Genomic DNA, 27714 nt, shown 5'->3' with positions numbered 1-27714 from the left:
GAGGCTGTATGTTTTTAACCTATTCATTACAATGTGTGATTTGAACATCGTAATGACAAAGGAATCCCCATATACTGCCATACTGTAGTCTGGAAGTATGTGGTAGGATCAATCAGACAACCTAGGGTTAAAGTACCCCTGGGGGTCTGAAAAATGTTATGTATCGACACGTCCCAAAAATGTTCGTTCTATCAGAATATAATAACGGTTATTCCCGACGTTTAACCCTGTAACAAAAAATAGCGTCCAAAGTTGAAACTGCACTTTTTTGCCATTTTGAAAAACATAAAAAAGTGATCAGAGGGTTGCACAGTCCTAAAAATGGTAGCATTGAAAAGTCGGAAAAAATTACACCATCCACATCTCTGTACACCAAAGTATGAAAAAGTTATTAGCGCCAGAAAATGGCATAATGAAGATTTGTTTTCTTTTCTATTAGTGGTTTTAATGTTTGTAGATGTATGAAAACATTATAAAACCTATACAAATTTGGTATCTCCGTGATCGCATCGACCCAAAGAATGATCTCATTTGAGGCACACAGTGGAAGCCATAAGACAACTGCATAAATGTATTTTTTCACCATTTTCACTGCATTTGGAATTTTTTTTCTAGCTTCCCAGTACATGGCATGGAGTAATAAATACTATCACTATGAAGTGCAATTTGCTAAGCAGAAAACAAGTGCTCTTGTAGCTCTTTACATGGAAAATGTAAAAAGCTATGGATTTTTGAAGGTGGGGAGTAAAAAATGGGAATGCCAAAATGAAAAAGGGACGTGTTGTTATAGGGTTAATAACATCCTTGAATTAGAGATGAAAATCGTTTTTGGGAGAATTTGTGGAATAATGATAATTTAGATTAAGAAACAGAATATCTGATCCTCTTGCATCATGGGATTTGTTTGGCAGACAGCATTGTGGGTTAACATTGGAGTCACGGTACCAGTAATCCATACAGGACACCCTTCTGACCTAATGGATGGAGGCGCTGGTAGACTTCACAGTATTGATACGAGTCCGGTATATCAATAATCCAATCCATATGCCAAAAACGGAAAGCTCCTGTATAGTCTCGCAGTTGAATGTCCTGTGATGTTATGGGAGGCCTGAGCTGCTCTTATATTGATCATCGGAAACGTCAAATGCCTCGTGACATTGACATTCATTCTTTCTCACTATCCTTTCTCTTCCAGTAATCTTTTTCATCCTTTATGGCTTCCCGGATATTTTTATTGCTGAGCTATTTTTTTTTTTTCTTTACTTATCTCTTTGTAATTCAGATTTATTTTTGTATCTTGTAGTAAAGTGATGTTTACGGTCTGGGACAGGCACAGAAAATGGGAGCCATGTAAATATCTAAATCGGACTTATGCCGCCCCTCATTTTCCCTAAACCAGGATAGATGGGGGAGATTTACTAAGCAAAGGTTTTTGTTTTTTTTTTTATGTGTTTTCAACACCTTTTCGATGCTTTTGCAACTTGTAGGGGCATTGCTTGTTTGTCGAAAAGGGGGGTTGCTCAGATTGCAACACAAGTAAAATTAGGGCATGAATTTTGGCTTATTTTGATTATTTAAGCCAACTAATAAAATATTTTATGTAAATCTAGGAAATCTGTGAATAAGTTTTCCAGAATCGGATAAGGAAAACATTTCCTCTTAGCTACCTTGTAAGGCAGCCCCCCTTAACATCACGCATGACTTCCACAAAGCCTAATTATATGCCGATTGATTAACCCCTAACCATTATATATCTATCTTATATAAACACTGTAGACGGCAATGTTTTGATGTCTTTGCATCTCTGCAGTACAGTGTAGGAAAGTGGTTTAGCTTTTCCTGACCCTAAAGTAAGACTAGATAATCTGAGACTTCACCAAATCTATTATAAAGCTTCAGAAACTGAGGAATCTGGTTTCCAGCATTGATGTGATTAAGCAGGTTCCCACCTGCTTAATCACATCTCGACTCCGACATCACAAACAGCATCATTTAGTGAGGATTATATGGATGAATCCAACCAGAAGCAAAGGAAAGGGTGTGTGGGCGGCAGGATATTAGGTAGTTTACCAATATGCATCCATTTAAAATTCTGCATCACTATATTGATATGTAAAGTGAAGCCTCCTGTCTTTAACCTCATCATCCAGACATTACTGTCCATAAAATGTCCGCAGATGGCGGGTCATGTGATCTCTATCTTTCCATAAACAATCACCCTGCCGTAATCTTATAATACTAAATGCTATCATAAGGTCCTGGTAGGGCAATTGCTCGTGGAAAAATAGAGATCACATGACCTTCCATCTGCGGACATTTTATGGCTAGGTAAATGGGTGAGGTAAAAGACCGGAGACTTCGCTTTACGTATCAATAAAGCAGTACAGAACTAATAGATGTATATTGGTAAATTAAGGAATATCCTGCCCCCCAACACTTACACACACATTACAAAGCATGAGGTAAAGTGGCCAACACCTTCAAAGGGAATCTGTTTTAAAGAGGTTTTCCAGTAGGGGTTGTCCAGTCACAACAAGTTATATCCATTCTAGGGTATAACTTGCTGAACTCTTTGGTCCTCAGTGGTTGGACCCCCTTGGATCTCAAGAACAGGGGTCCATTGAACCCCAAATGAACAGAACAGCTGGTTGGATATGTGCGCTGTTGCTCCAAGCAATCTGATTTGTTCATATTGGTAACCTCGGATACCCGTTCTCGGGAACTCCTGGGGTTCTATCAAAGGGACCCCCATTGATTAGTCATCTTCTATCCTCCTGATATTTGACCACCAATCGGACAACCCCTTTAATGGCCAACACTCAGCACCTCAATGTTATGCTAAGCCCCCCAATAGTCAAAGATTTACAAGAAATACAGAACAGAACAATGGGTCAGAAAATAACTTTTTTTTTCCACAATTGGTATTTTATTCAGGGATCTTTCATGTAGAAGGAGGGGGGGCGACCAGTACTGGAGCCATTGCTAGAGTTTACATTCAGGTTATACATCAAAAGCCCTGATAAACTTTTTTGCTTTTAGTCACTGATAAGGCAGCAGATCCTTTTCAGATTAAAGATGGAAGTCAGGATATTTTTACCCTCTAAGTTACAAATGATGTAGAATTGATAAAAGTAAAATATTTTTCTTGGCTCGGGTCGTGTTTGTTCATGTGGTGGGCTGAGTAATCCTGAAACAGAGTTAATTTCAGCATTTAGTCAGCATGGAGGGAATAATAGGACACTGGCGCCACATGCTGTTAGTTTTGTGGTATTGCAGCATTCTTTTTTTTTTTTCTTTTTGTATAAATGAAGTTCGTACACAGGTATATATGTGTACACCTTTCCTCTTATCACATATGCTACCTTGTTTAGTATAAATTAAGAAAATATATTATACATGTTTATAGAGACAGATGGTCTCTTAATAGTGATATATTTTGTATTTATCTGCAGGTATTGGACGGGGATCTTTACGAGCGGCTTCGGGATTATCTTTCATTGATCAATAAGACTGAACTTCATAGCTGCCGATCTACTGTAGAACGGTTCCGCGACACCCTGGAGGCGTCTCTGCAGGTAATAGCTGAGGTTTTATCACTAGTTTTATGCTGCTTTTATGTTATTATGCTAGCTATTGTCAGCCCCTATAGGAGCTGGAAATGAGAATTAAATGGATTTTTATATAAAGCAGTGATCTATATGGATATAATTGGTTTGCCCTTGTCCGTGCAGCAGGCACATTATACTGTGTTTTTCTAAATGTGGTTGTCGTAACGAAAAAAGTTTTCAGTGTAACGAGATGCCCTACACTAGAGTAGACAGTATAAAATGCAGCAGATGTATCTCAGTCACCAATTCTCAACGATAAATCAGCATAGGAAGTTTACACCACAGTTAGGTGACTTAGTTCTTGCCACAATATGCAGCTAAAGTTTGGTGTCAAATCTGGTACATTTTTGAAATTCTTGACTCATAGGCCCACATTTATCAAAACTAGTGCAGTCTGTACTATGTGCAGTTTGCCTGTGGAGTGTGCAGGGGGCGCCAGATTAATCAGAGCTGGCACATGGTCTTCATGAATCTGGCGCCCCCTGCACTGATCGGGAAGTGCGCACCATTTTTATGGTTGTCCTTTGTTCATGATGTAGAATTGTGGCACAAACTCTGACTAAGCAGTAACACTCCCCCCTTTTGGTGAATATTTTTCTGTCTTGTCGGACACCGTGCAGCCCAACACAAAATTGGTGCTTTATAAATACATGTGCAAGCAGGTTGTGTGTTCTTTTCAGTGCAACGTTGGACAAAAAACTGGCGCATACGCTTTGATAAATGTGACCCATTCTCTTTAAGGACCCCCTTGTCCTTTAAGGGAATGAAAGTGTGTAAAACAGTTCATAAACATGGTAAAAGATTGTTACGTCTGTCTTGTGGTGGCACATTCCAGTTGATTGAAACCACATGTATAAAATTTAGCTTCATAAATCCAGAGCAAATCTTGGATATCCTGGAAATCTGCACCACATTGTGCGCATGAAGTTATATGATAAATTCTTCTCTTACTCATCTTTTATCCCCCCAATCCTCTTGTATCCTTTGTTATAGCGCCTTGTGACAGACATTATCCTCTGTATGTTATAAAACTAACTACAGTAGAGAACTCTTTCTATGTGACAAACAGGGTGACGATATCTCCTACATGACTGCACAGGGATAGAGGAATACGCTAATAATGGATGAGATGTGTCACTATTATTGACTTTCTGCAATAAACTGAGAATTTGTTGACTGTCCCTAGATAACGATTTTAATGTGGTTGCAATAACACTTTTGTGAGTTTTTGTAACACAGGAAAACCACATAAACAGAGATTATCTTATGTACCGTATTTTTCAGACTATAAGGCAACAAAAAATCCTTTGATTTTCTCAGAAATCAAATGTGCGCCTTTTAGTCCAGTGCGCCTTATCTATGAACCGTACTTACAGACAACAGCTGCCTTGAGCTGGGCACAGGTCTGCCACCTGCTGGTCATTCATCCTTATAATAAGGTGCGCCTTATAATCCGGTGCGCCTTATAGTCAGAAAAATACGATACCTCATTCAGGCCTAAATTTTTGGCATTTTAGACAATAGCAAGTCAGGGGAGTAATGCAGAATTTAGGCTACCATTTTTCTCCATGTCATCTTATCCAGTGTATTGTATGACAGCCAGTGACTTCTGATGAGTACAGACTGTCCGAACGTCTTTATAACGTGAATTGTAGTCTTCAGAATGTGTCATGGAGAAGCAACCAACTAAAGGAGCAAGTCCCACCAAACTACATAAAAATAACCGCAATAAAAACCAGTTAGTGCTCTACTCCTAAAATTACCACAGCAAGTCAGATGCCATCTAGGGGGTTTCACTCTCACCACTCCATTGTGGTTGGAGGCAGAAAGGATCTAAAATCTAAGTCCTGGTTCCGCGACAGAAGACGCCCCACCATTGTGTACGAAATCTTCTGCAGATCCTAGATGGAATATTCTATAATTTTACACATACAACATATTATGAAATGCCCTTGTTACTAAAGAACCAAACATCACTGTCATATGGAAGACCAAGCAAAATCCGTAAAAATGTGAAATCCTGATCACAGGTTCCCTTTAAAAAACAAACACCTTGACAATCTTCACAACATTATCAGTATCATTATGTGACAAAATACCATAAACAATGTTTCCCTTGATAACTTCTTACCTTTAGAAGTTTATATCTAATGGAGTAAAGGAAGATATATATAATACGCTACTGTAATATATGGGGTGATATTCTGATATTATAAATATGATAAATGATGGAATAGCTTTTTTTGCACTGCCTTTGCGGTATATTGCTTTATTGTGGTACTCTGGATGTTACAGTCCGTATAAGTAGCAATGCTCTCCGTCCCCCAGGTTTCCCGGCAGCAGAACCTGCAGCTGTTTCTGAAGGATACCAGTGTTTTTTCCCTGGCTCCCATTCAGCAATTCCAACCCGCAGGAGCGGACAAGGTAAGTGTCTGTTTTTCAGGACCTTGGTTTACCAAAAATAAACCATTTTAACATTGTTTAACTTTTTCATAACCAAGGGTCATTTTTACCTGAATATCCAGGTGAGTTTTTGGAATTCTATTCTGCTCTTTAGATAACAATATAACAGCTTCACATATCATAACAACTTGGTTTCTTCATAACATGTGAGACTAGCTGCTATGGGGCCTGCATAGTCGTGAGGCCCGGGCATGTGAGGTATTAGCTGTGTATTAGGTGTGAATTTTCAGTTTTACTGTATATGGTATTGTAGGTATGTGTGTATTTTCTGTATGTATGTATGTATATAAGGTGTGAATATACATTATGGTGTGTATATATGGTGTGTGTTTGTAACTCACATGTGTAAGTATACAAATATGTATATTTTAATGAATTTAAGGGAGTATCATGGCCCAATCCAGAAGTCTCCTACAGGGCCCCGTGTCTCCTAGTTATGCCCCTGTGTGAGACTTTACCTTGATAGGATAGTTTTATTAATTACATGTTTTTTCTTTATAGCATTAGCAGCCAGATGACTAAAAATAAGTTTTTTTTCGTCACTTTTCCCATTTAGCCAGTAAAAATGAATAAACCATTACCAAAATATGTTAAAAATATGCATGACATCCATATGTAACCCTTCCCCAGACTCTGCTACGGATTCAGAGGGTGCAGGTACTTCTGCACACTGTCAGCTCTGTCTCCCTGCAGCTCCTTCTCCATTCTGCTGACTGGTCGGCTCGGGGTTACTGCAACATTTGATAAAATATGCAAATCACTAAAATATTTGTCATTCCAATTCTGCAGATTTTATAAAAAATACACATAGGTAAAAGGATCAATGATTATTAGAAATTAATCTTCCGGGTGTGAATTGACCTTTTAGAATTTTCCAGTTCGTAGTGTCCCATCAGCAGGTGCGCACCTTCCAGTGACATCACTAGGGGGCGCTATGGCTGGCTGACCTCTTTATTCTGATGTCTTAATTGAAGACTTGTCATCAATTTAGCATGTTGAGTAATTTTATGTTTTCATTTCTTTATAAATGCGTCTGAAAGGGAAGAAAGTAAGAAAACACTGGGGGCCTATTACAATTTAATAGTAAAAATCTCTCACAACCGCAGTGGTTTCTGTGAACATGATATCATCAGAGCGTATTGATTCACCACAATCCACCTGCCATCAGCAAGCCGTTTCTAGTATTTAAAGGGGATGTCCCGTCAAGAGTATTGTTGATAGTAAAACCTATACTTATATTTATATGTATACAATATATGTGGGCAGCACGGTGGCTGAGTGGTTAGCACTCCTGCCTTGCAGCACTGGGGTCCTGGGCTCTATTCCCACACAGGTCAACATCTGCAAAGAGTTTGTATGTTCTCTCTGTAATTGCGTGGGTTTCCTCCAGGTCCTCCAGTTTTCTCCCACACTCCAAAACTTACTGGTAAGTTGTTTAGATTGTGAGCCCCATGGGGACAGGGACCAATTTGCCATGCTTTGTGCAGCGCTGCGTAATCTGTAGGCGCTATATAAATAAAGAATAATTATTATTATTATTATTATTATATAAAAATGCATAGCTACCAGTAATCCTTATAAATAACTAGCAATAATGTTGTTCTTGTGTAAACACATAAGCTTATCCTGAAAAGTTATGCAGAATTGGTAGCTACATTATCAATATCATATGCTTCCCAGGTTCTAATTATACGCACTTGCACCATCGCCGTGCACCATCCTCTTATGACAGTGGCACCTGTCAAGGGGTGAGATCTCTATGGCTTCAGGTTGATGTGTTGAAAAATGGTTTTACGAGGGGCAAATTATTCTATATTCTAGACTAGACTATATTCTAGACCAGTGGTGGCAAACCTAAGACACACTGGTGCCAGAGGTGGCACTCGGAGAATTCTCTGTGGGCACCCAGGAAACCTCCTCCTGCAGTCCCTGGCCACCCAGGATGTGCTGTGATTAGTGCTATTTTAAAGCTATACATCCTCAGCTGCCTGGGACTACAGGAGAAGCAAGCAGATGCAGACAAGGTTGCGTTATTATTGGAGCTCCTTCTCTGGGCCACACAATTCTTCCTGTTCAGGGGCCCCTGGAAGGAAGCTACAATGATAATCTGAATGTCTCCTCTTTCTTTAAACTGTATTGGTGTCCCCAGGACACTGATGCAATTAAAAGCTGTGACAAAACAGGTAGCAACAGTTAACAGTGCCATGTCGGCACTTAGCATTTAAAGTGGGTTTGGTCATACTTTGGGCACTCGGTCTCTGAAAGGTTTGCCATCACTGTTCTAGACTATAGACTGGGTCAGAGCATCTTCAAACTAGCAGGTCTCGTGAGGTGTTTCTTAAACGGACTCCTCAATTTAGGTTTGGGTTCGACCCTGACATATTGATCCCCTCCTACTAGTCATGGGACTCCTTCCCATCACTACCAGTTGAACCATTGGCGTGGTCAGGGCTAATCATAGCTGCAATTCAAGGCATGAAAAGTCACATTTTTTAAAGGATTTTACACCAACCACCCGACTTTTTTGGAAAGTGGGTATGGTGGGGCACAGGGCTTCCCGGTGGAGGGAACGCCCTTCCCCACTGAATTGACTATATCCTGTGGCAGAATATTTGCTTATAGCTGAAATGTACACCAGGCTGGACCATGGGCATAGATTTCACTCCAGGGCACAAGTGAATTCCCACATATTCTGTGATTTTTGAGAATTACGAGGACCTTCTGCACCACAGGGCACCTTTTCGAGTCCATGGGGGAGATTTATAAAAAGTGTCTGAGAGCAAAACTGTTCTAGTTGCTCATGGCAACCAATCAGGGCTCTGCTTTCATTTTATAAACTGCTATGGGAAAATGAGAACGGAGCTCAGATTGGTTGCTATGAGCAACTAAAACAGTTTTGACACTTCTGATAAATCTCACCCCATGTCTTATCAGGCCAGATTTAATTAGAGGAATGAGGACACCCTACTTAATATATATGGCATCAGATATTCTTCTAAAAGCTGATTACTGTTACTAGATTGTAAGGGACCTCACTCCTTTTGTTTATGACTAGGCTATTGCTCTGTGAAGTCTTAATTTTTTTGTATTTGTACCCCATGTTAAGCGCTGCTGAATATGATAGCCAGGGTTGCCGCAGCCATGAGGAAAGTTGAGCCTTTCACCACAGGCAGCACCACCTGCAACAAGATGTGGGGCAGCATCAGGGCACAGTTATCTGCTACTAAGCAGGACCTAGAAATTAAAAATGGTGTTCTTTCATACCTGACTGATGTCAGCATGGGTGTAGGATGCAGCTAGAGAACCTACTTTCTAAATATTAATCTGATATATTACTTACTGGATGGGGCAGATGGGGCGCCATTCTATAGCTTTAGAGAGTTTAGGTTCACCCCTGTTTTTAGCGATATAAGTACTTGTGAAAGAATAAGCTTTTTTTGTCATTTTTCCCATTAAGGCAGTAAAAATGTATATATAATGTATATATCTTCATATATACGATATATGAAGATTTATTTCTTTAAATTAGTAATAGGATAGTGCTGATACCAGGTTTAGTAGAATATAAGGACTCTTCTGCCATCTGGTGGATAACCGCATACAGCGCACGTTATGGAAAATAGTTGATGTAAGAAACAAGATTTAGGCTTTGCTCACATCAACATTATTCACCTGTTCTTTTAATAAAGGATATCCGCTCCTTCACTGTAGATGAAGAAGAAAACCCTCTGTTTAGTATCAGTTACCACTGACTTGCATGCATGGAGGCTGCATTGCTTCTATTATCTGCTATCAGTATGCAGTAACCTTTCTATTATAAATCCTGATGAACAATTAAGGAAATCAACATACGTTTTATAGCCTGGGAATGTGTGGAGAGAGATGAAGGTTTTTATTACTTTTTTTTTTTTTTTTAATTGATTGTGATTTTCTTCAACTTTTTCAGATCGGAAACTTAGTGACCCTTGTAAAAGCAGCGGATGAAATGAACGTCCTGGATAAGGAGGCGCGTAGATGGACGAGCCGAACTGCCAGGGATTATAAACTAAAGACTCATGGAGAAAGGGTTAGTAGACGAGAGATACATGTCTGAAATTTTATAGGATCGGGTCCTCCCTACAATTTATAGGTGTTGGTATGCAGCGACCCAAAGAATTTCCCTTTATGAATATATGTTGTTGCATGTTTTCCTTAAAGCAGGTAGTTTATGGAATTGTTCCAGTTTTTTGCATCTACTCTGTACATTGAGGCTGGATTGACATGTTTTGGTTAAACAGTTGCGCAGAATACTGTACTATCTGGCTACATAGTTTAGGCTGAAATACAGGGCAGCGATGAGCACAACTCTGTTACTTTCACTCTATTTGGCAGGTAAACTGCTGTTTTACACAATATGATCCAGTTCACAAAGTGTTAAAAAAGTGATTGGATTTGACAGGATCAAATTTTATTTCGGAACATGGTGGACAGGGATAACATCTGTTCAGTGGGGGTCTAACTGCTGGGACCCCTACAGAAAAGAATGTAGGGTGGAGATGCGCCCGGGCAATCTTTTTGCTGCCTGTGATACTACTTTCGCCAAATACAAATGGGGATTCCATCAGCATTAAGGGCATAATCCGATGATAATAGTATTTGGGCCTTGGAACACCCATTGGCCTGACTGCACCTTGTCTGAGATGAACCCACAACATCGGACAATCATACAAGTTCAGATGAGCCATGGTCTGACCAGGAAATGCAACTTTCAAATAGGCCAAATGCTTAAAGGGGTTGTTCCAACTTTTCTTTTTATTGGTGAGGGTCCAGCCACAAGTACAGAATTCTGTGCATCACTGAGTGGCTCTGTTAACGCCCCCAGAGCCCTTCAGGTAGTCCCCCTCCCCTCTGCGTGCTCACTGCTGCTGAGTTTACAGGAAGTGCAGGGGGAGGGTGAGACTTTTTGCTGCACAGTGTAACAGCTTGTGAACCCAGAGCACACAGGGCTTCTGTGACTAACCCATTGCCTTTCATTGCTCATTAGCATAATTTTAAAAGCAGATTTTAGAAGACAGGAGGCCATGGATAACAAATATACAGTGCCTGGAGCTATAAGTAAGCGTCTCTGGTTTATCATGATGGATTTTGATGGCAGATTTCCTTTAAGGTTGTTTCATGTGGGCAAATCTTTCCGAATTATTTGTTAAGGAATGTGGCTATTGGGACAACTTCTTGTAAACAGAACTAAGAGTAGATTTCTATAATAGTTCTGATAAATTCCAAGACTATGAGAAATCAAAGGTTTTGCCATACATGCCCTCAAGTCCCCCCTGTTCATGTTCCTGTATCTCTTCTCTGTACCTCGGTGGTTCAGGCTCCTGAAGCAGTTTCAGGACAGGTATTGATTTCATGCGGTTTCTCATGACCGCCCCTTAATGTGTCTGAGGCTTTCTGACCTTGCACACAAAGTGACTCCAGATCAGATATCCAAGGGCACAGGAAAACGGCCCCGGGTGGACGGAACAGATGCCAAATATGCTGTTACCTTCTCTAAATATATGTATATACTGCAGAGCACATAAATATTTTAGTTGAGGCACAAGAAGTGATCCCGGCATGTGGGCACAATGGGAGATTTCAGTATCCAGCCGAAACTTAATCCAAAAACCTGCGGCACAAAGATAAAAGAGATCTGCAATCTTCAGAGGGTCTGCAGCGCCCCCGCTGTGTATGCCACACTCATCTCCCAACTTATACATATAGAAGATGTTATGTACAGACGCTTCCATACCGTTATTGTACTTCACCTTTCAACAAGTGCATAAATCCATAGTCCAGTGTGTACATGAGGGGTAAGACTATTTCTGGACTTTATGTGACTTGTGACATTTTCTAGCAATTTGTGTCTCCTACTTTGTGGTTTCTTAAATGGAAATTGTCACAAGGTAATAACCCAGTAAAGGGGTTGGCCACCTGTACACTTAAACTCTAAAATTAGACCCACTAGATTAATTTAATATTCTTAATGTTTCCAGTCCCATTTCTGGGTGATAAATCCACTCAATTATTCTTGTCTTCAAGTCCCTGATCCTTTCTCCGGCTTCCAGAAGGGTTCCCCGGTTCTTTGGGGTCTTTGCTCTGCATCTGTGCAGTATGTCTCAGCTGTGCCCACTGCTCACTGAGACACAGCTTTGAACACTTAGGGGTGCGTTCACACATGGCTCTAATGCATGCGTTTTCCAACACATCACAACAGCTAAGAAGATGAGATTGGTCCAATTACATTGTTGTCAACATTGCGTTTACAAAACGCATGTGTTACAAAATGTTAACACATATGTGGTTTGTAAACACAATGTTTACAGCAATGTAATTAGACAAATCTCCTCTTTTCAGCTGTTGCGATGCGACGCGGGAGCATGCACAGGACGGGGGGAAGATCACATGTTCCTCCAGTGAGTAAAACCGGGGTGGGTGGGAAGACAGAGAAGAAAGAAGATCGACTACGGGATCAGTGCAGCGCTGGAGAATTCATAATCAAGCGAAGTTTGTCAAATGTTTATTAGCCTGTCCCCAAGCCATAGTTACAATTTATATTAATGTGGCCAACCCCTTTAAACCACTACTCCCCTCAGGTAGTGTAGGAAATGTACTTTCTAGAATTCCCTCATGTACAGCCAGTCCCTGGGTTACATACAAGAAAGGGTCTGTATGTTTGTTCTTAAGTTGAATTTATATGCAAATCGGAACTGTATATTTTATCATTGTAATCCCAGCCAGAACTTTTTTGGTCTCTGTGACAATTGGATTTTAAAAATGTTGGGTTGTCATAAGAATCAGGATTAACACTAAAGCTTCATTACAGACACCTGTGATAACTGTTACAGCTGTTTATTGTAACCTAGGGCTAAAGTACAATAAATTACCAATATCCAGAGGTCCGTTTGTAACTAGGGGTCGTATGTAATTCGAGTGTTCTTAAGTAGGGGGCCGCCTGTATATAGAATCTCACCCATTTATCTTATATAAAATCTATGCTCATTTTCACATGGCTTTGGAGAAGAGTCATATCTTATCTGAGTTGAGTCAAATTTAGAGGCTGCAGGGGGAGTGTCATGACTATGGATGTCTCTATCTTTGGTTTCCTAGTACCTAGAAATAGTCTTTTGGTGTTATATTGAAGATAAGAATTTTATCTTTCAGATCACATCATGCTTGTGGTTCTGTGATCTACAGAACCAGAGATGAAGGAAATGTTAGCTGCCGATAAAATCTGCAAATCTTAAAACTTTTAGGAGGAGACCCAGGAGCTGTGGCCCACTGTGTTCTCCCTCCCCTCTCCATAGAGCTTCTATGTTATGTGTCTCCTCACAGACAATGTTTTATCTTTCACAATATTCTGCATCATACCATTCGTAGTTGTCACTCCTTTTGTTCCATATGACTGTTTGTACTCTGTAATGTAGTATGTTATTCGGATATGTCCCCTGTGATTTGTAAAGCGCAACAAATTATGATGGCGCTATATAAATAAGATTGTTATTATTGACATAGAAGTAAATCTAGAGAATCTTTAAGCAGGACGGCCCAAATACAAATGTTAACATGACTTCTGCTAATATCTAGGTCCTACTAAGATTGGAAGACAGACTGAAGAACGCATCAGAGGAGGAGGTCCTCGGTGTAGTCCAGAAAATGGAGGAAGTAAAAGAAAGCGTTCGAAAAGCTGAGGTAGGTGACAGCCGGCTGTAAAGTGATTTTAATTTTTTGTTGAAGGACTTACATTACTACATTGATTTAAAGCTATAGGTTTTGGTTTTTCTTTTAAATCGGAATAACATGAGCACATATTCAGCTTACAAGGTCACTCTGAAGTCTGTACACCATAGATGTCCTAAGACATAATGCAAATAGATGGAGCAGCACACTGATAATAAGCCGCTGCAGGCACTTGCACCAACCCTGCGCCCTATTTTAGTTTTCCACTTGCTACAAACATTTGCAAAAGGAAATTTAAGTCTTATGGCATAGTGATCTATGTCACTGCTGCAAGCACCTGCTGATTCTAGGAATGGGAATACCTCTTCTGATTTCCCAGGATAGAACCATCGTTCTTCCAGTGTAGTGTATGACCAATATGGATGTAGCCTCTGGGGATCGCTGTGCTTTAGCGTTGCAGGATTTTTCCATTTGCTGAAGTTTTTGAGGTTTTTACTCTGCTGATTTCTCAACTTGGAGACCATGTTTCCTCCCAATCTTCATACCTGATCTTTCTATTTGCTATGTTGGTTTTGTTGGGTTTCCTGTGATCTAAACAACAACTGTATTTGAGGCACAAGAAGTGATACCATGAATAGACACTCGGCTAATCCAACTTCATTGCACAGAATCGCAAAAACATAGCAGAGCCAAATAAGGATCATCCTGTGTTTTTTTTCCTTTTTTTAAAATCAGATCAGGTTTCTTTTGCAATGTTAAAATAAATGAACACCATACAGCCATAGCATGCCTCATAGCATATACAGTACAATAGAAAACAGTATACATATGTTAAAAAAAACAACATGTGTCAGCCCTCTCTTGGGGGCAAACTTCATCCACAAGGAACCCCATTTTCCAAAGTATGAGTGCGTCTTATTTACTCGATGAAGCAAAAACAACTGTGATCGTTTCTGTGCTACACACCCTGCGTTTTTTTTTATAAAAAAGGGTCCAAACTTTACAGCACAGCATAGGAGAGGGCAAAGGAAATTACATGTTATCCCTTACATGTTTCAGATATGATTTTAGCGCAAAAGTGGTGCATTTCCTTACCCTTCCCTTTACAATCTACCACCAGGATTGTAAACCGCGCATACAGACATACTGGTATATGCCTCTCTCGCAGGATCTGCTCTTATTTTAGCTTCTTATGCCCTGTGTTTTTTTTAAAAAGACTTTTTAAAATTATGCAAATCAGCCTAGTGTCAATAGGTGTCAATGGAGCCTGGAGCCCATTTGCACTTTTTGGAATTTTTGCCTTTAAAGACACTAGATAACCCTCTCCTTATTTATCAAGAGGTCCAGAGCCCTGGTTAAAAGGGTTGTTTGGAATTCATTTTATATTTACTATGTATGGGCCTCATATGAAAATAAGAAACAAGGTATACTCATTACTGTCCAGCACAACGCAGAGCCACCAGTCAGCACCGTCCTCTGTTTGTGTACAGGGGCTGAGCAGTGATGTAGTGTCTACAGGTCGTAGCCAGATGCTGTAGTGGTATCACCGGTCGTGGTGATGGGGGGTTACAGCAATGCAGCGGAGCAAGATGAGTATAAATGGTTTGTTATTTGCACAGCTCCTAGGGCCAATAGAGCAACAACATAAAGTGTAAGGCCCCGTTTACTTATTTGTTTAGGCCTTTGTAATCATCTTCATAATAACATAATCTAAGTCTAGTTAGTAATGGAATGAGTTCAAATGGAAACGTAAAGAAGCCATTAAAAGTCTACTGAAATTACTGGAGATTTTAAAAGATCCGTTTCTATAATTTTTTTTTTGTTACAGAAGATTATAACAATGGAGGTCCAAAGGCAGGTGTGATCTCGGCCTAAGCCTACATGCACATAATTATGTGCTCACCTAAGACGCAGCACTTAGCCGAGTGGAGAATGGAGGCGGAGTGAGCGCTCCTCACCTCTCCCCTCTCCACTGAAATAGGAGTGGCCGTGTGCTTGCAGTGAAAGAAGCGTTGCGGCACAGCTAGCACACGGTCAGGATTTACGGTGTTGTGCATGTAGCCTTAGTTGAAGCCTTTAATGTATCTTATTTAGAAATGATCTACTATTTTCTGTATACAGCTCCCTTGGTGATCTCTGAGTCTCCATGGCTACAGACTACAAATCAAAGACATGTTACTCTTTTTTTGCTGTGTCTTTTACTGGTGTTACCATTGTATTCCTTTAATGCCTGTAGATAACTAAAGATGACCCCAGAAAATGGAAAGAGTGAAGTGCACCAATGTGTAATGTTGTGCCATGTTCTCAACTTTCAATCTCTGGATATCCCCTTTAAAGCTGAGAAATACAGGCAGTCCCCGGGTTACATGCAAGATAGGCACTGTAGGTTTGTTCTTAAGTTGAATTTGTATGTAAGTCAGGACTGTATGCTTTATAATTGTAACCCCAGCCAAATATTTTTTGATCTCTGTGACAATTGGATTTTAAAAATGTTGGATTGTCATCAGATCCAACAGCTGATTATTGTAGTCTAGGGCTAAAGTACAGTAAATTACCAACATCCAGAGGTCCGTTTGTAGCTTGCGGTCATCTGTAAGTCGGGTGTTCTTAAATAAGGGACCGCCTGTAGAACTGAGGTCTGCAGTTTGATCCTTAGATGATGAACCTTAGTACCACTGTATATTAATCTTCTATTTGTTCTATACGGTCTCAATTTTGTATTTCATGTTTTCTATGTTTTTAGGTCAGCAAGGTGAAAGCTGACGCCCGCGTGGAGCTGCTGCGCCAGGTTGGAGTAGATGTAGACACGTGGCTATCCGGCGCCATGACACAAGCTAATGAAGAACTAGAACAAGAGAGACGGCTGAGTGAAGCCCGGATGTCTAATGGAGAGATGTCTCCCTCCGTAAGTCCAATGAGACAGCCATGTGTCTTATTCGATCATTCTGAAAAATTCCAAGTGCAGTTATTTAAATTAATCAAGAAACTGCATCCAAAAAGGATTATAAAACCCTCAAGCATAAAACCTGAAACATTTACACACTACACTACAAAATGATCCTAACTATTACTTGCCAACAAACGATGCAATGAAACATACTACAGATTAGGTGGATTTGCATATAATGAGGTGTTTCTAGGCCGTGCTATGCAGAAGATGGACCAGACCCAGGATACCCCATGATTAGGAGTTCAGATGCTGAGTTTATGAGATAATAAAATAAGGAAGATCATTGGGCAAAAGATGTTATGTATTAAAAAACGATTTCCTATGAACGGCATTTATTACCTATCCACGTTATAGGGAATGACTTTATGATCAGAGGGGCCCCACTATACCCGGTAACAGTGTTCCCCTTTGGGGTTGGCGCTGTAGTGTGCATGCATGGTGAGGCTGATGCTGCTCGTGGATACTTATTTTAGTCCTATAGATAATGAATGCAGAGGCCGTCTCACATGCACATTGTTGTTCTTTCATACGCAAGAAACTTGTGGACCTCCAGTCTCATTATCATTGGGGGTCCCAGCCATCGTTCATTTATCACTCATCCTGTGTTATTTGTGGTGAAAAACCCTTTCAAGACAAGCTGTCAGCAGTAATTGAATGAATGCACCACTACCAGTATGTTGTCAATTAGATTAGCACCTTCCCGTTCATGCTTCTTTCACAGCCCAGAATGGAGACATTACCTAGAAAATCATCTTTGAAGTGACATGTAAGCTGGCTGTATAAAAAGTTGTGGAGAGGTTAGCACTGAAGTCAAGCTCTCTTTGCTTCAGAACGCCCCCCATCAGTATTTTGATACCCTTATGCCCAGGATCGACAATAAGGCCTGTTCCACACTTGCGAGTGTGATGCGATTAACTCGCAACACATGCTGCCGGGAACGCACGGCCCGAACGCTGCACACCGGGAGTGAACTGACATGCTGAGTTCACTTCCGGTGTGCAGCGTTTGGGCCGTGCGTTCTCGGCAGCATGCGTTGCGAGTTCATTGCGGCACACTCGCAAGTGTGGAACGGGCCTAACCAGATCTCCTGAAGTCTGGTGTGTGATGTCAATCACAGAAGAGGGGACGTGAGGGCTGGGAGAGCTTGACTTCAGTGTTGAACAATCCCCTCCTCCCTCTCACATGACTTTATACAACCAATTTTTTTTCTTTCAAAGAAGATTTTCCAGGTGATGCCAACACGCTGGACCATGAAATATGATTGGAAGATGTTAACCTGCTTGACAACATATTGGCAGTGGTTTATTAGGTCAGTTTCTGCTGACTGGTTCCCTTTAAATTTGCCATTTTAGCTAAGATGTCCCTTAAAATGGCTTATCCTTTTCTTGTGATGTCCCAACAGGTCAGTGCTTTATGTTACTATTTCCCACATCTTTCCCAGCCACAGCCACTTATCTGTTCTCCCTCGGTGTGGCTGGGTTGTGACCCACTTGGCCCATAGCAGCTTTGCACAGAATGATCACAGTAGTGCCCTGTCACTAAGTCCATCCCTGGGTGATGATTTTTTTCACCCATATGTGACCATGGGTGCAGTGGGATTCCCATGACTGATGAGAGATAAATAATTGGTAAAGGAGGCAGAGACTATATGCCAGGAGACACACAAACAAAAAACGTGTGTTTGGTACAGGTATAAGAAAAGAGAGATTATTTCCCATATACTTAGCAGCAGAGTATTTTATAACTTTAGATATAGTGTTGTTCTATTATACTATTCTATAAGTCATCATTTAGCACATATCCTTCATAATATTTAACTGTGTGCTGTGCTAAAAATGTATTGTAAATTTATTGCAGTACTCAAACTGACCACATGATGTCGCCTCGACCTACTGATTTTACTATTCATGTCCATCTAGTTTGGGGTTGCATCTCTGTCTGGAGCTTATACGGCTTCTTCTTCTTTTATTAATTGGAAATGTTCTTTATATACCGCTGTCTCCATGGTGATCGCTTAGAGGAAGCAGAATTATCTTCACAATTAGTAATAAAGCTGATCTTTAATAATAAAGGTTCCCTCTCCACAAAGTGTTCCCTCTCCACAGGATACTTCACAGCAACAAAACAGCAACAATTGCAAGCCGGCTTCTAAAGCCCGAAATCAGTGTTATAAATAGCCTTAATGGAAGGCTTTTTTTTTAATGAAAAGTTCCCTGCTTTACTTTAACACTAATTTAAGCTAATATTTTGTGTAATGAAAAGTTCTGACTTTTTCCAATATACTTTCTGTATCCCTTTCAAGATCTCTGCTTGCTGTTTTTCAATGAGAAACGTCACTGATTGCTGCCATGTCATCTTTCTAATTCTCAGCCAGAAAAATGACAGTTAAAAAGGTATAAGTTTAATTATAATCCTTTAAAAAGGTACCTGACGTACCAAACACACACACTATCAGTAATCAATAGGTAAACACACCAAAGCACTACACCCTAGTGCCGATACATAAACATGTGAACAGTTGAAAACATGCTCAAAAACTCAAGCCGGTTAAAGGGTGGCAAGTTGGATTGGTTACATACCTTGAGGGACCACGTGCTGTGTAAGATCCCTCTTGGATATACACTTACCACTCCTTGTCTAGCCGGGTTGAGAGGGCCTGCAATAGGAGGGGGTAGAGACTTGTATTCTCGTGGGTCCGAAGGGGGAGGTGTGAATTATGTTCTACATACACCCTATCCCCCAAGACTCCCGTCCTAACAAGGACAGTACCAAAATCCTGTCCCTAATCCTTATTCAAACAAAACGCACACCTCCCTGACGCGTTTCCACAATCAAGCTTCATCAGAGGGAGAGTATGTACTGACATGGACAAGTGGCCCTATGAACAGAAAAAATATATGGGGACACCAGTTTTAGTATTCAAAGTTAGTGCCTCCAACCAGAAACCTACAAAGGGTTGCATTACTCACCACATAAGTCCGTGGTCAAGTCCCAAAGAGGTGCTAAGTAGGGAGGGAGTGCCCTCTCAGACCTGCCATACCTCATGTTCACACCGGTAGCTTGGTGTGTGACCCAATGTGCGGTGTGCGCCGGGTTTAAATCTAGACGGCCACGCCCCCTCGTGACGTTTCCGTTCACGGTGGACTTACCGATAGGTCCCCCAGTGCGTCCGTCATAACTCACTGGTTCCCGTGTATACAACGCACTGGTTGCCGAACCGGAAGTGTCCCACGTCACTTCCGGGGTGGCGGCCGGAGTTAGTTACAGGGGTTGCATAGCAACCACTGGTGCAACGTGCGATTATGTTTACATCGCGAACGTCCTGCATAGCTCTTTATGTAAATAGCGAGGCTATTCCGGTATACAAGCATAGATAAGTTATATCCGGATGCACAGATAGGTAAAAATCAGGTTACATCCGGATGTGCCGTATGTCGGCATGAACAATAGTTCTTAGAAGTTTATTGACAAGTCTGTCAGTAGTGTAAGAGAGAATGCCATTGGGGTCAGTTGTTGTGACCTGTGGTTAATATATTATATTAAGATGCATATAGGGCTGGTGTGCCCGTGGAGAGCATATTTCCATATTTAAGATGGAGAATATAGTCTAATCTAGAGATAGTTGGTAAAATTATTATGCTAGAGGTCTTCATATAAAACATGCATATTGCATCTGGACATTAAGACCGCCGGGTGCCACTGTATTCAGGATATATATCCATTTGGCCTCTCTTTGTAGGACCCTTCGGTCCCAGTCCCCTCCTCTCTGTGGGGGGGGGGTACCAACTCAATCCCTGTGAATTGTATTGCTGAGGCCTGTCCATTATGTGCCATGTGTATGTGGCGTGCAATAGGGGTATCTCGATTGTGTTCGATATCACCCAAATGAGACCCGATTCTCCTTCGAAACTCTTGAATAGTCTTCCCTACATATTCAAGTCCACAGGTACATGTCGCCTTGTAGATAACCCCTTTCGATCTGCAATTTATGAAGTCCCTAATCGTGTACGTCCTGTTATTATTCCTTCCAAAGAAGGTTTTACCAGTCTTCAGGTATTGGCATGCTATGCAGCCGCTGCATTTAAAACAGCCACATATCTTTTGATCCAGCCATGTACCACTCTGAATGGGAGCCTTGTAGTGGCTATGCACCACTCTGTCCCTGATTGACCTGCCCCTCCTAAAGGTAATGGCAGGTCTATCTCCAATGACATCTCTCAAATCGGGGTCCATACATAGGATGGGCCAGTGTTTCGTTAAAACCTCTTTGGCCCGATCCGCCCCATTATCATATGTGGCAATCATTCTCATTGGTTGCCTTTTTTCCCCTTTCTCCTCATCCCTCTTTCCAGTCAAGAGGTCCTGTCTTGTCCTACTGGACGCAAACTGGTATGCCGTCCGAAGACAGTGATCCGGGTATCCTCTCTCCTTAAACCTATCCCTTAGGTCGTCCGAAAAGAGCTTGAACTCCTTGTTATCACTGCAGTTACGTCTCATTCTGAGATATTGGCCTTTTGGGATTCCTCTGCACAGTGCCCTTGGATGGTTACTTTCCCATCGTAGCAGGGAATTGGTAGAGGTGGGTTTGCGATAGACCGAGGTTTGTAAACTCCCATTCGTGTCTTTTTTAATCATTACATCCAAGAATGGTAACTCATTCGGATGAATCTCACATGTAAAGCGGAGTCCAATATTGTTATTATTTAGATTCTTCACAAAGGCACAAAAAGATTCCTTATCTCCCCTCCAGAGTACGAATATATCATCGATATATCTAAGAAATAACTCGACTCTATCCAAATCTTTTGGGGGGGTATCTCCAAAAATGATCGTATTCTCCCACCAGCCCAGGAGCAAGTTTGCGTAGGTGGGGGCGCATGGGCTCCCCATCGCAGTGCCCCTGAGCTGGTGGTAGAATTTCTTATCAAACAGAAAGAAGTTATGTGTCAAGGAGAATTTTAGAAGATCCACTACAAAGGCATTATGTGGGCCGAAATGTCTGCCCTTGGTGGAAAGGAAGTGCTCCACTGCCTCCAAGCCTTTAGTGTGTGGAATGGAGGAGTAGAGCGCCTCTACATCAATGCTTGCAAGTTGTATCCCGTTATCAATGTGGATCCCTTCTAAATGTCTGAGTAGATCAGTGGTATCCCTAATATACGAAGGCAGCGATAGGACAAAAGGCCTAAGAATTTTGTCGACATAGATACCGATATTTTGGCATAATGAGTTTACACCAGATACAATAGGTCTTCCTTTCAGGGGGGTTACCCCTTTGTGTATCTTCGGTAAGTGTGGTGTGTGGTGTATCTGGTGTAAACTCATTATGCCAAAATATCGGTATCTATGTCGACAAAATTCTTAGGCCTTTTGTCCTATCGCTGCCTTCGTATATTAGGGATACCACTGATCTACTCAGACATTTAGAAGGGATCCACATTGATAACGGGATACAACTTGCAAGCATTGATGTAGAGGCGCTCTACTCCTCCATTCCACACACTAAAGGCTTGGAGGCAGTGGAGCACTTCCTTTCCACCAAGGGCAGACATTTCGGCCCACATAATGCCTTTGTAGTGGATCTTCTAAAATTCTCCTTGACACATAACTTCTTTCTGTTTGATAAGAAATTCTACCACCAGCTCAGGGGCACTGCGATGGGGAGCCCATGCGCCCCCACCTACGCAAACTTGCTCCTGGGCTGGTGGGAGAATACGATCATTTTTGGAGATACCCCCCCAAAAGATTTGGATAGAGTCGAGTTATTTCTTAGATATATCGATGATATATTCGTACTCTGGAGGGGAGATAAGGAATCTTTTTGTGCCTTTGTGAAGAATCTAAATAATAACAATATTGGACTCCGCTTTACATGTGAGATTCATCCGAATGAGTTACCATTCTTGGATGTAATGATTAAAAAAGACACGAATGGGAGTTTACAAACCTCGGTCTATCGCAAACCCACCTCTACCAATTCCCTGCTACGATGGGAAAGTAACCATCCAAGGGCACTGTGCAGAGGAATCCCAAAAGGCCAATATCTCAGAATGAGACGTAACTGCAGTGATAACAAGGAGTTCAAGCTCTTTTCGGACGACCTAAGGGATAGGTTTAAGGAGAGAGGATACCCGGATAACTGTCTTCGGACGGCATACCAGTTTGCGTCCAGTAGGACAAGACAGGACCTCTTGACTGGAAAGAGGGATGAGGAGAAAGGGGAAAAAAGGCAACCAATGAGAATGATTGCCACATATGATAATGGGGCGGATCGGGCCAAAGAGGTTTTAACGAAACACTGGCCCATCCTATGTATGGACCCCGATTTGAGAGATGTCATTGGAGATAGACCTGCCATTACCTTTAGGAGGGGCAGGTCAATCAGGGACAGAGTGGTGCATCGCCACTACAAGGCTCCCATTCAGAGTGGTACATGGCTGGATCAAAAGATATGTGGCTGTTTTAAATGCAGCGGCTGCATAGCATGCCAATACCTGAAGACTGGTAAAACCTTCTTTGGAAGGAATAATAACAGGACGTACACGATTAGGGACTTCATAAATTGCAGATCGAAAGGGGTTATCTACAAGGCGACATGTACCTGTGGACTTGAATATGTAGGGAAGACTATTCAAGAGTTTCGAAGGAGAATCGGGGCTCATTTGGGTGATATCGAACACAATCGAGATACCCCTATTGCACGCCACATACACATGGCACATAATGGACAGGCCTCAGCAATACAATTCACAGGGATTGAGTTGGTACCCCCCCCACAGAGAGGAGGGGACTGGGACCGAAGGGTCCTACAAAGAGAGGCCAAATGGATATATATCCTGAATACAGTGGCACCCGGCGGTCTTAATGTCCAGATGCAATATGCATGTTTTATATGAAGACCTCTAGCATAATAATTTTACCAACTATCTCTAGATTAGACTATATTCTCCATCTTAAATATGGAAATATGCTCTCCACGGGCACACCAGCCCTATATGCATCTTAATATAATATATTAACCACAGGTCACAACAACTGACCCCAATGGCATTCTCTCTTACACTACTGACAGACTTGTCAATAAACTTCTAAGAACTATTGTTCATGCCGACATACGGCACATCCGGATGTAACCTGATTTTTACCTATCTGTGCATCCGGATATAACTTATCTATGCTTGTATACCGGAATAGCCTCGCTATTTACATAAAGAGCTATGCAGGACGTTCGCGATGTAAACATAATCGCACGTTGCACCAGTGGTTGCTATGCAACCCCTGTAACTAACTCCGGCCGCCACCCCGGAAGTGACGTGGGACACTTCCGGTTCGGCAACCAGTGCGTTGTATACACGGGAACCAGTGAGTTATGACGGACGCACTGGGGGACCTATCGGTAAGTCCACCGTGAACGGAAACGTCACGAGGGGGCGTGGCCGTCTAGATTTAAACCCGGCGCACACCGCACATTGGGTCACACACCAAGCTACCGGTGTGAACATGAGGTATGGCAGGTCTGAGAGGGCACTCCCTCCCTACTTAGCACCTCTTTGGGACTTGACCACGGACTTATGTGGTGAGTAATGCAACCCTTTGTAGGTTTCTGGTTGGAGGCACTAACTTTGAATACTAAAACTGGTGTCCCCATATATTTTTTCTGTTCATAGGGCCACTTGTCCATGTCAGTACATACTCTCCCTCTGATGAAGCTTGATTGTGGAAACGCGTCAGGGAGGTGTGCGTTTTGTTTGAATAAGGATTAGGGACAGGATTTTGGTACTGTCCTTGTTAGGACGGGAGTCTTGGGGGATAGGGTGTATGTAGAACATAATTCACACCTCCCCCTTCGGACCCACGAGAATACAAGTCTCTACCCCCTCCTATTGCAGGCCCTCTCAACCCGGCTAGACAAGGAGTGGTAAGTGTATATCCAAGAGGGATCTTACACAGCACGTGGTCCCTCAAGGTATGTAACCAATCCAACTTGCCACCCTTTAACCGGCTTGAGTTTTTGAGCATGTTTTCAACTGTTCACATGTTTATGTATCGGCACTAGGGTGTAGTGCTTTGGTGTGTTTACCTATTGATTACTGATAGTGTGTGTGTTTGGTACGTCAGGTACCTTTTTAAAGGATTATAATTAAACTTATACCTTTTTAACTGTCATTTTTCTGGCTGAGAATTGTATTTATACTATATGACAGTATTTTGTGAAAAAGTATTTTCTGCTATTTTGCCATGTCATCTTTCTGAACCATGCACTTGTGTGATGATCACATGACCCGGACAGATTTCTATTCACTGAAAGCAAGGGTCGATTACATAGCAGCAAAGCAATGAGTGTTTATGAGCTGTGTAGCTTATTCCCTTCTATTATTTTTAAATTTTTTCCAGATGGAAGATTTTGATTTCTCAGAGTTTGAGGAAATGGACGACGGTGAGGAGATATTTGAAGAATCGCCGCTTAGTCTGAGTGGTAACCGCTCGTACCCAACACCTTGTCACGTGCTGTATAACTACAAGGTAAGTGGATATAGACACTGGGCACATCGCAACCTGTTATTGTTGTAGGTTGGGATTCTTTTGTTGATCTATTCATGGAATAGATTAATAATCAGATAGGTGGATGTCCACCATGGAGTGTCCATGACGCCCACTGATCAGCTGTTGTTTAGGAATACAGCATTCAGATGTGTCTGACATGAAATCACAGGCTGGATGGTGGGTTTAAAAATTGGATTTTGGCTGCACACTTAATCAAGTATTCGATGCAGGTGCACTGGAGAGGGTCCCAATCCCATATAGTGTAAGAAAATCTTGGACTCCAGTCACACTGTATAGGTTGCAGGGAGTTTTTTATTAATACAAACTATTATACGTGACGTTTCGGTCAACAATAGACCTTTATCAAACTCTGTGGAATATAGTACAAAAAAGTGCATGAGGAATGTTATATAAACACCAAAAAAGCTATTTACATATATACAAATGAGTCACAAATATATTGCGATATTGACATCAAGAGTGCATCAAAATAAAGAGGGAGCAAACTCCAAAATAGGCATTACAATACAGCAATAGCAGTTGTCATGGAGTCACAAACAATGTTAAAGACAAGTGGTGATTACAGATACAATGGTCTTCATAGGTTCATGAAAGGCATATCTGGTCCAATCTCAGAGAAAATACCTGTGGGAAATACAATGAAAGGTCAGCTTACCAGTCTGTAAAGTGGAATCAGTAAAGGGAGGTATGCTTGTAGCAATGTAGCGCTGCCCAGAAGGAATAGCGGTCTATGCCGCTTAGTGGAGTGTGGCGCTGGTCTCCTCCTGCTGGCGGCGGCTATTTAAAGCCCCAGGGGAGTGTACTTCCGGTATCGTGACAGCAACTTCCGGTATGGGACCGGAAGTTGTCACAAAAAAAAAAAAAAAAAAAAAAATTTGAGAGATTTAGGGTGGGGGACACTTGGAAAACAGTTGGAGAGCATACAGAGAACAGGCTTATTTTACCCATCCTTAGTAGTGGTGTCAACGAATCAGCATCAGGAGATTCTATCGTCTCTGTAAAAAACACATTAATTAGACACTGGGAATGTAATAGGCTTAGCAAAAGCTTTGTATATTATAGTCTCTATTGAGTCCATCTGGTTGTAATGTTTGTAATGTGTGTATCCAGTAGGATTCACGCTTCTTTAATAGTCCAACTCGATCCCCTCCTCTCCTTGGCATTTCAACATGTTCGATAATCTGGAATTTAAGTTGATTTATGGAATGCCTGGCTTCTAGGAAATGGGCAGGTATGGGGAGTAATGTGTTGTTGAGACGAATGGTGGACTTGTGCTTACATATCCGATCACGGATACGCTGGGTAGTTTCCCCTATGTACGCTAGGCCACATGGGCATTTAATGAGATAAACACAGTAATCAGTGTCACACGTGTAGTAGCCTCTGATGGAGTAACGTTTGCCTGACAGTGGATGTGTGAATGAGTCCCCTCTCTGAATGTTAGTGCATTGAGCACAGTGCAAGCACGGGAATGTACCCCTTTTGGGTGTCCGCAGAAATGATTGTCTGGAAATTTTGGAAGTAGTCCCTATGTCGGCTTTAACCAATTTGTCTTTCAAGTTGGGGGGCCTCTTAAAACAAGGAAGGAATGGTTGCTGGAATTCTGTAACAGATGGGTGACCTTTGTGTAGAATGGGCCAATGTTTCCTGATGGATTGATGGATTTTGTAGGCAAACGGATGATATGAGTGTACAAATGGAATGCGTGGTTGCTTGTGTCGTTGTTGTCGTGGCTGTCTCGATTTGTACTGGTCTAGAGTGTTATGCGGATAACCCCTATTCACAAATTTAGTCTTCATTTCTTCTAACCTAGTATCGACAAGTTCAGGTTTACTGACAATGCGTTCAACCCTGTTGTATTGGGAAAAAGGTAGGGAACGTTTGGTGGATTCAGGATGGTAGCTGGAAAAGTGAAGTAAGTTATTACGGTCTGTGGGTTTTGTATATATATCAGACCATAGGGTGCCGTCCTCTTTTTTAATGACAAGTGTGTCAAGGAACTGAATTTTCGTAAGGTCGTGATGGATGGTGAATTGTAATTCTGGGCGATTAGAGTTGAGGTATGTCAGAAATTCTAAGAGTGAATTCTCCGGGCCCCTCCATATGCAGAACACATCATCAATATATCTTTTCCAAATTTGACAATGTTGGATAAACAAAGGATTATGGTAAATGAAGGTTTCTTCAAAATCGGCCATATATGTGTTCGCATATGGAGGGGCCACGTTGGAACCCATGGCAGTACCCTGCCTTTGGATGTAGTAATTGTCTTGAAACATAAAAAAGTTTTCAGTCAGTACTAATTTGAGTAGATCTATAATGAATTCTATCTCGAGTTGTGGATATTCGTGGGATTCAAGTAATTTCTGTACTGCTCTGATGCCTAGTTCATGTTTAATGGAAGTGTATAAGCTGTTTACATCAAATGTAGCA

At 41.5% G+C, this 27714-nt stretch overlaps 1 protein-coding gene across 1 annotated transcript in view; it reads left to right on the top strand.

Annotated features, from left to right (window-relative positions):
- Positions 1–27714, top strand: part of FCHSD1 (FCH and double SH3 domains 1) — a 79590-nt gene that overhangs the window by 33699 nt on the left and 18177 nt on the right. The window contains exons 9-14 of the mRNA XM_072145660.1: positions 3453–3575; positions 5937–6032; positions 10018–10137; positions 13677–13781; positions 16513–16674; positions 25111–25239. Coding sequence (XP_072001761.1) covers positions 3453–3575; positions 5937–6032; positions 10018–10137; positions 13677–13781; positions 16513–16674; positions 25111–25239 — 735 coding nt within the window. The remainder of the gene's footprint in view (positions 1–3452; positions 3576–5936; positions 6033–10017; positions 10138–13676; positions 13782–16512; positions 16675–25110; positions 25240–27714) is intronic.

The sequence above is a fragment of the Engystomops pustulosus genome, chromosome 4 (assembly GCF_040894005.1).
Source record: "Engystomops pustulosus chromosome 4, aEngPut4.maternal, whole genome shotgun sequence".
NCBI lineage: Eukaryota > Metazoa > Chordata > Amphibia > Anura > Leptodactylidae > Engystomops > Engystomops pustulosus.
The sequence above is the reverse complement of the archived record's forward strand: the minus strand, read 5'-3'. Positions and strand labels throughout refer to the sequence as shown.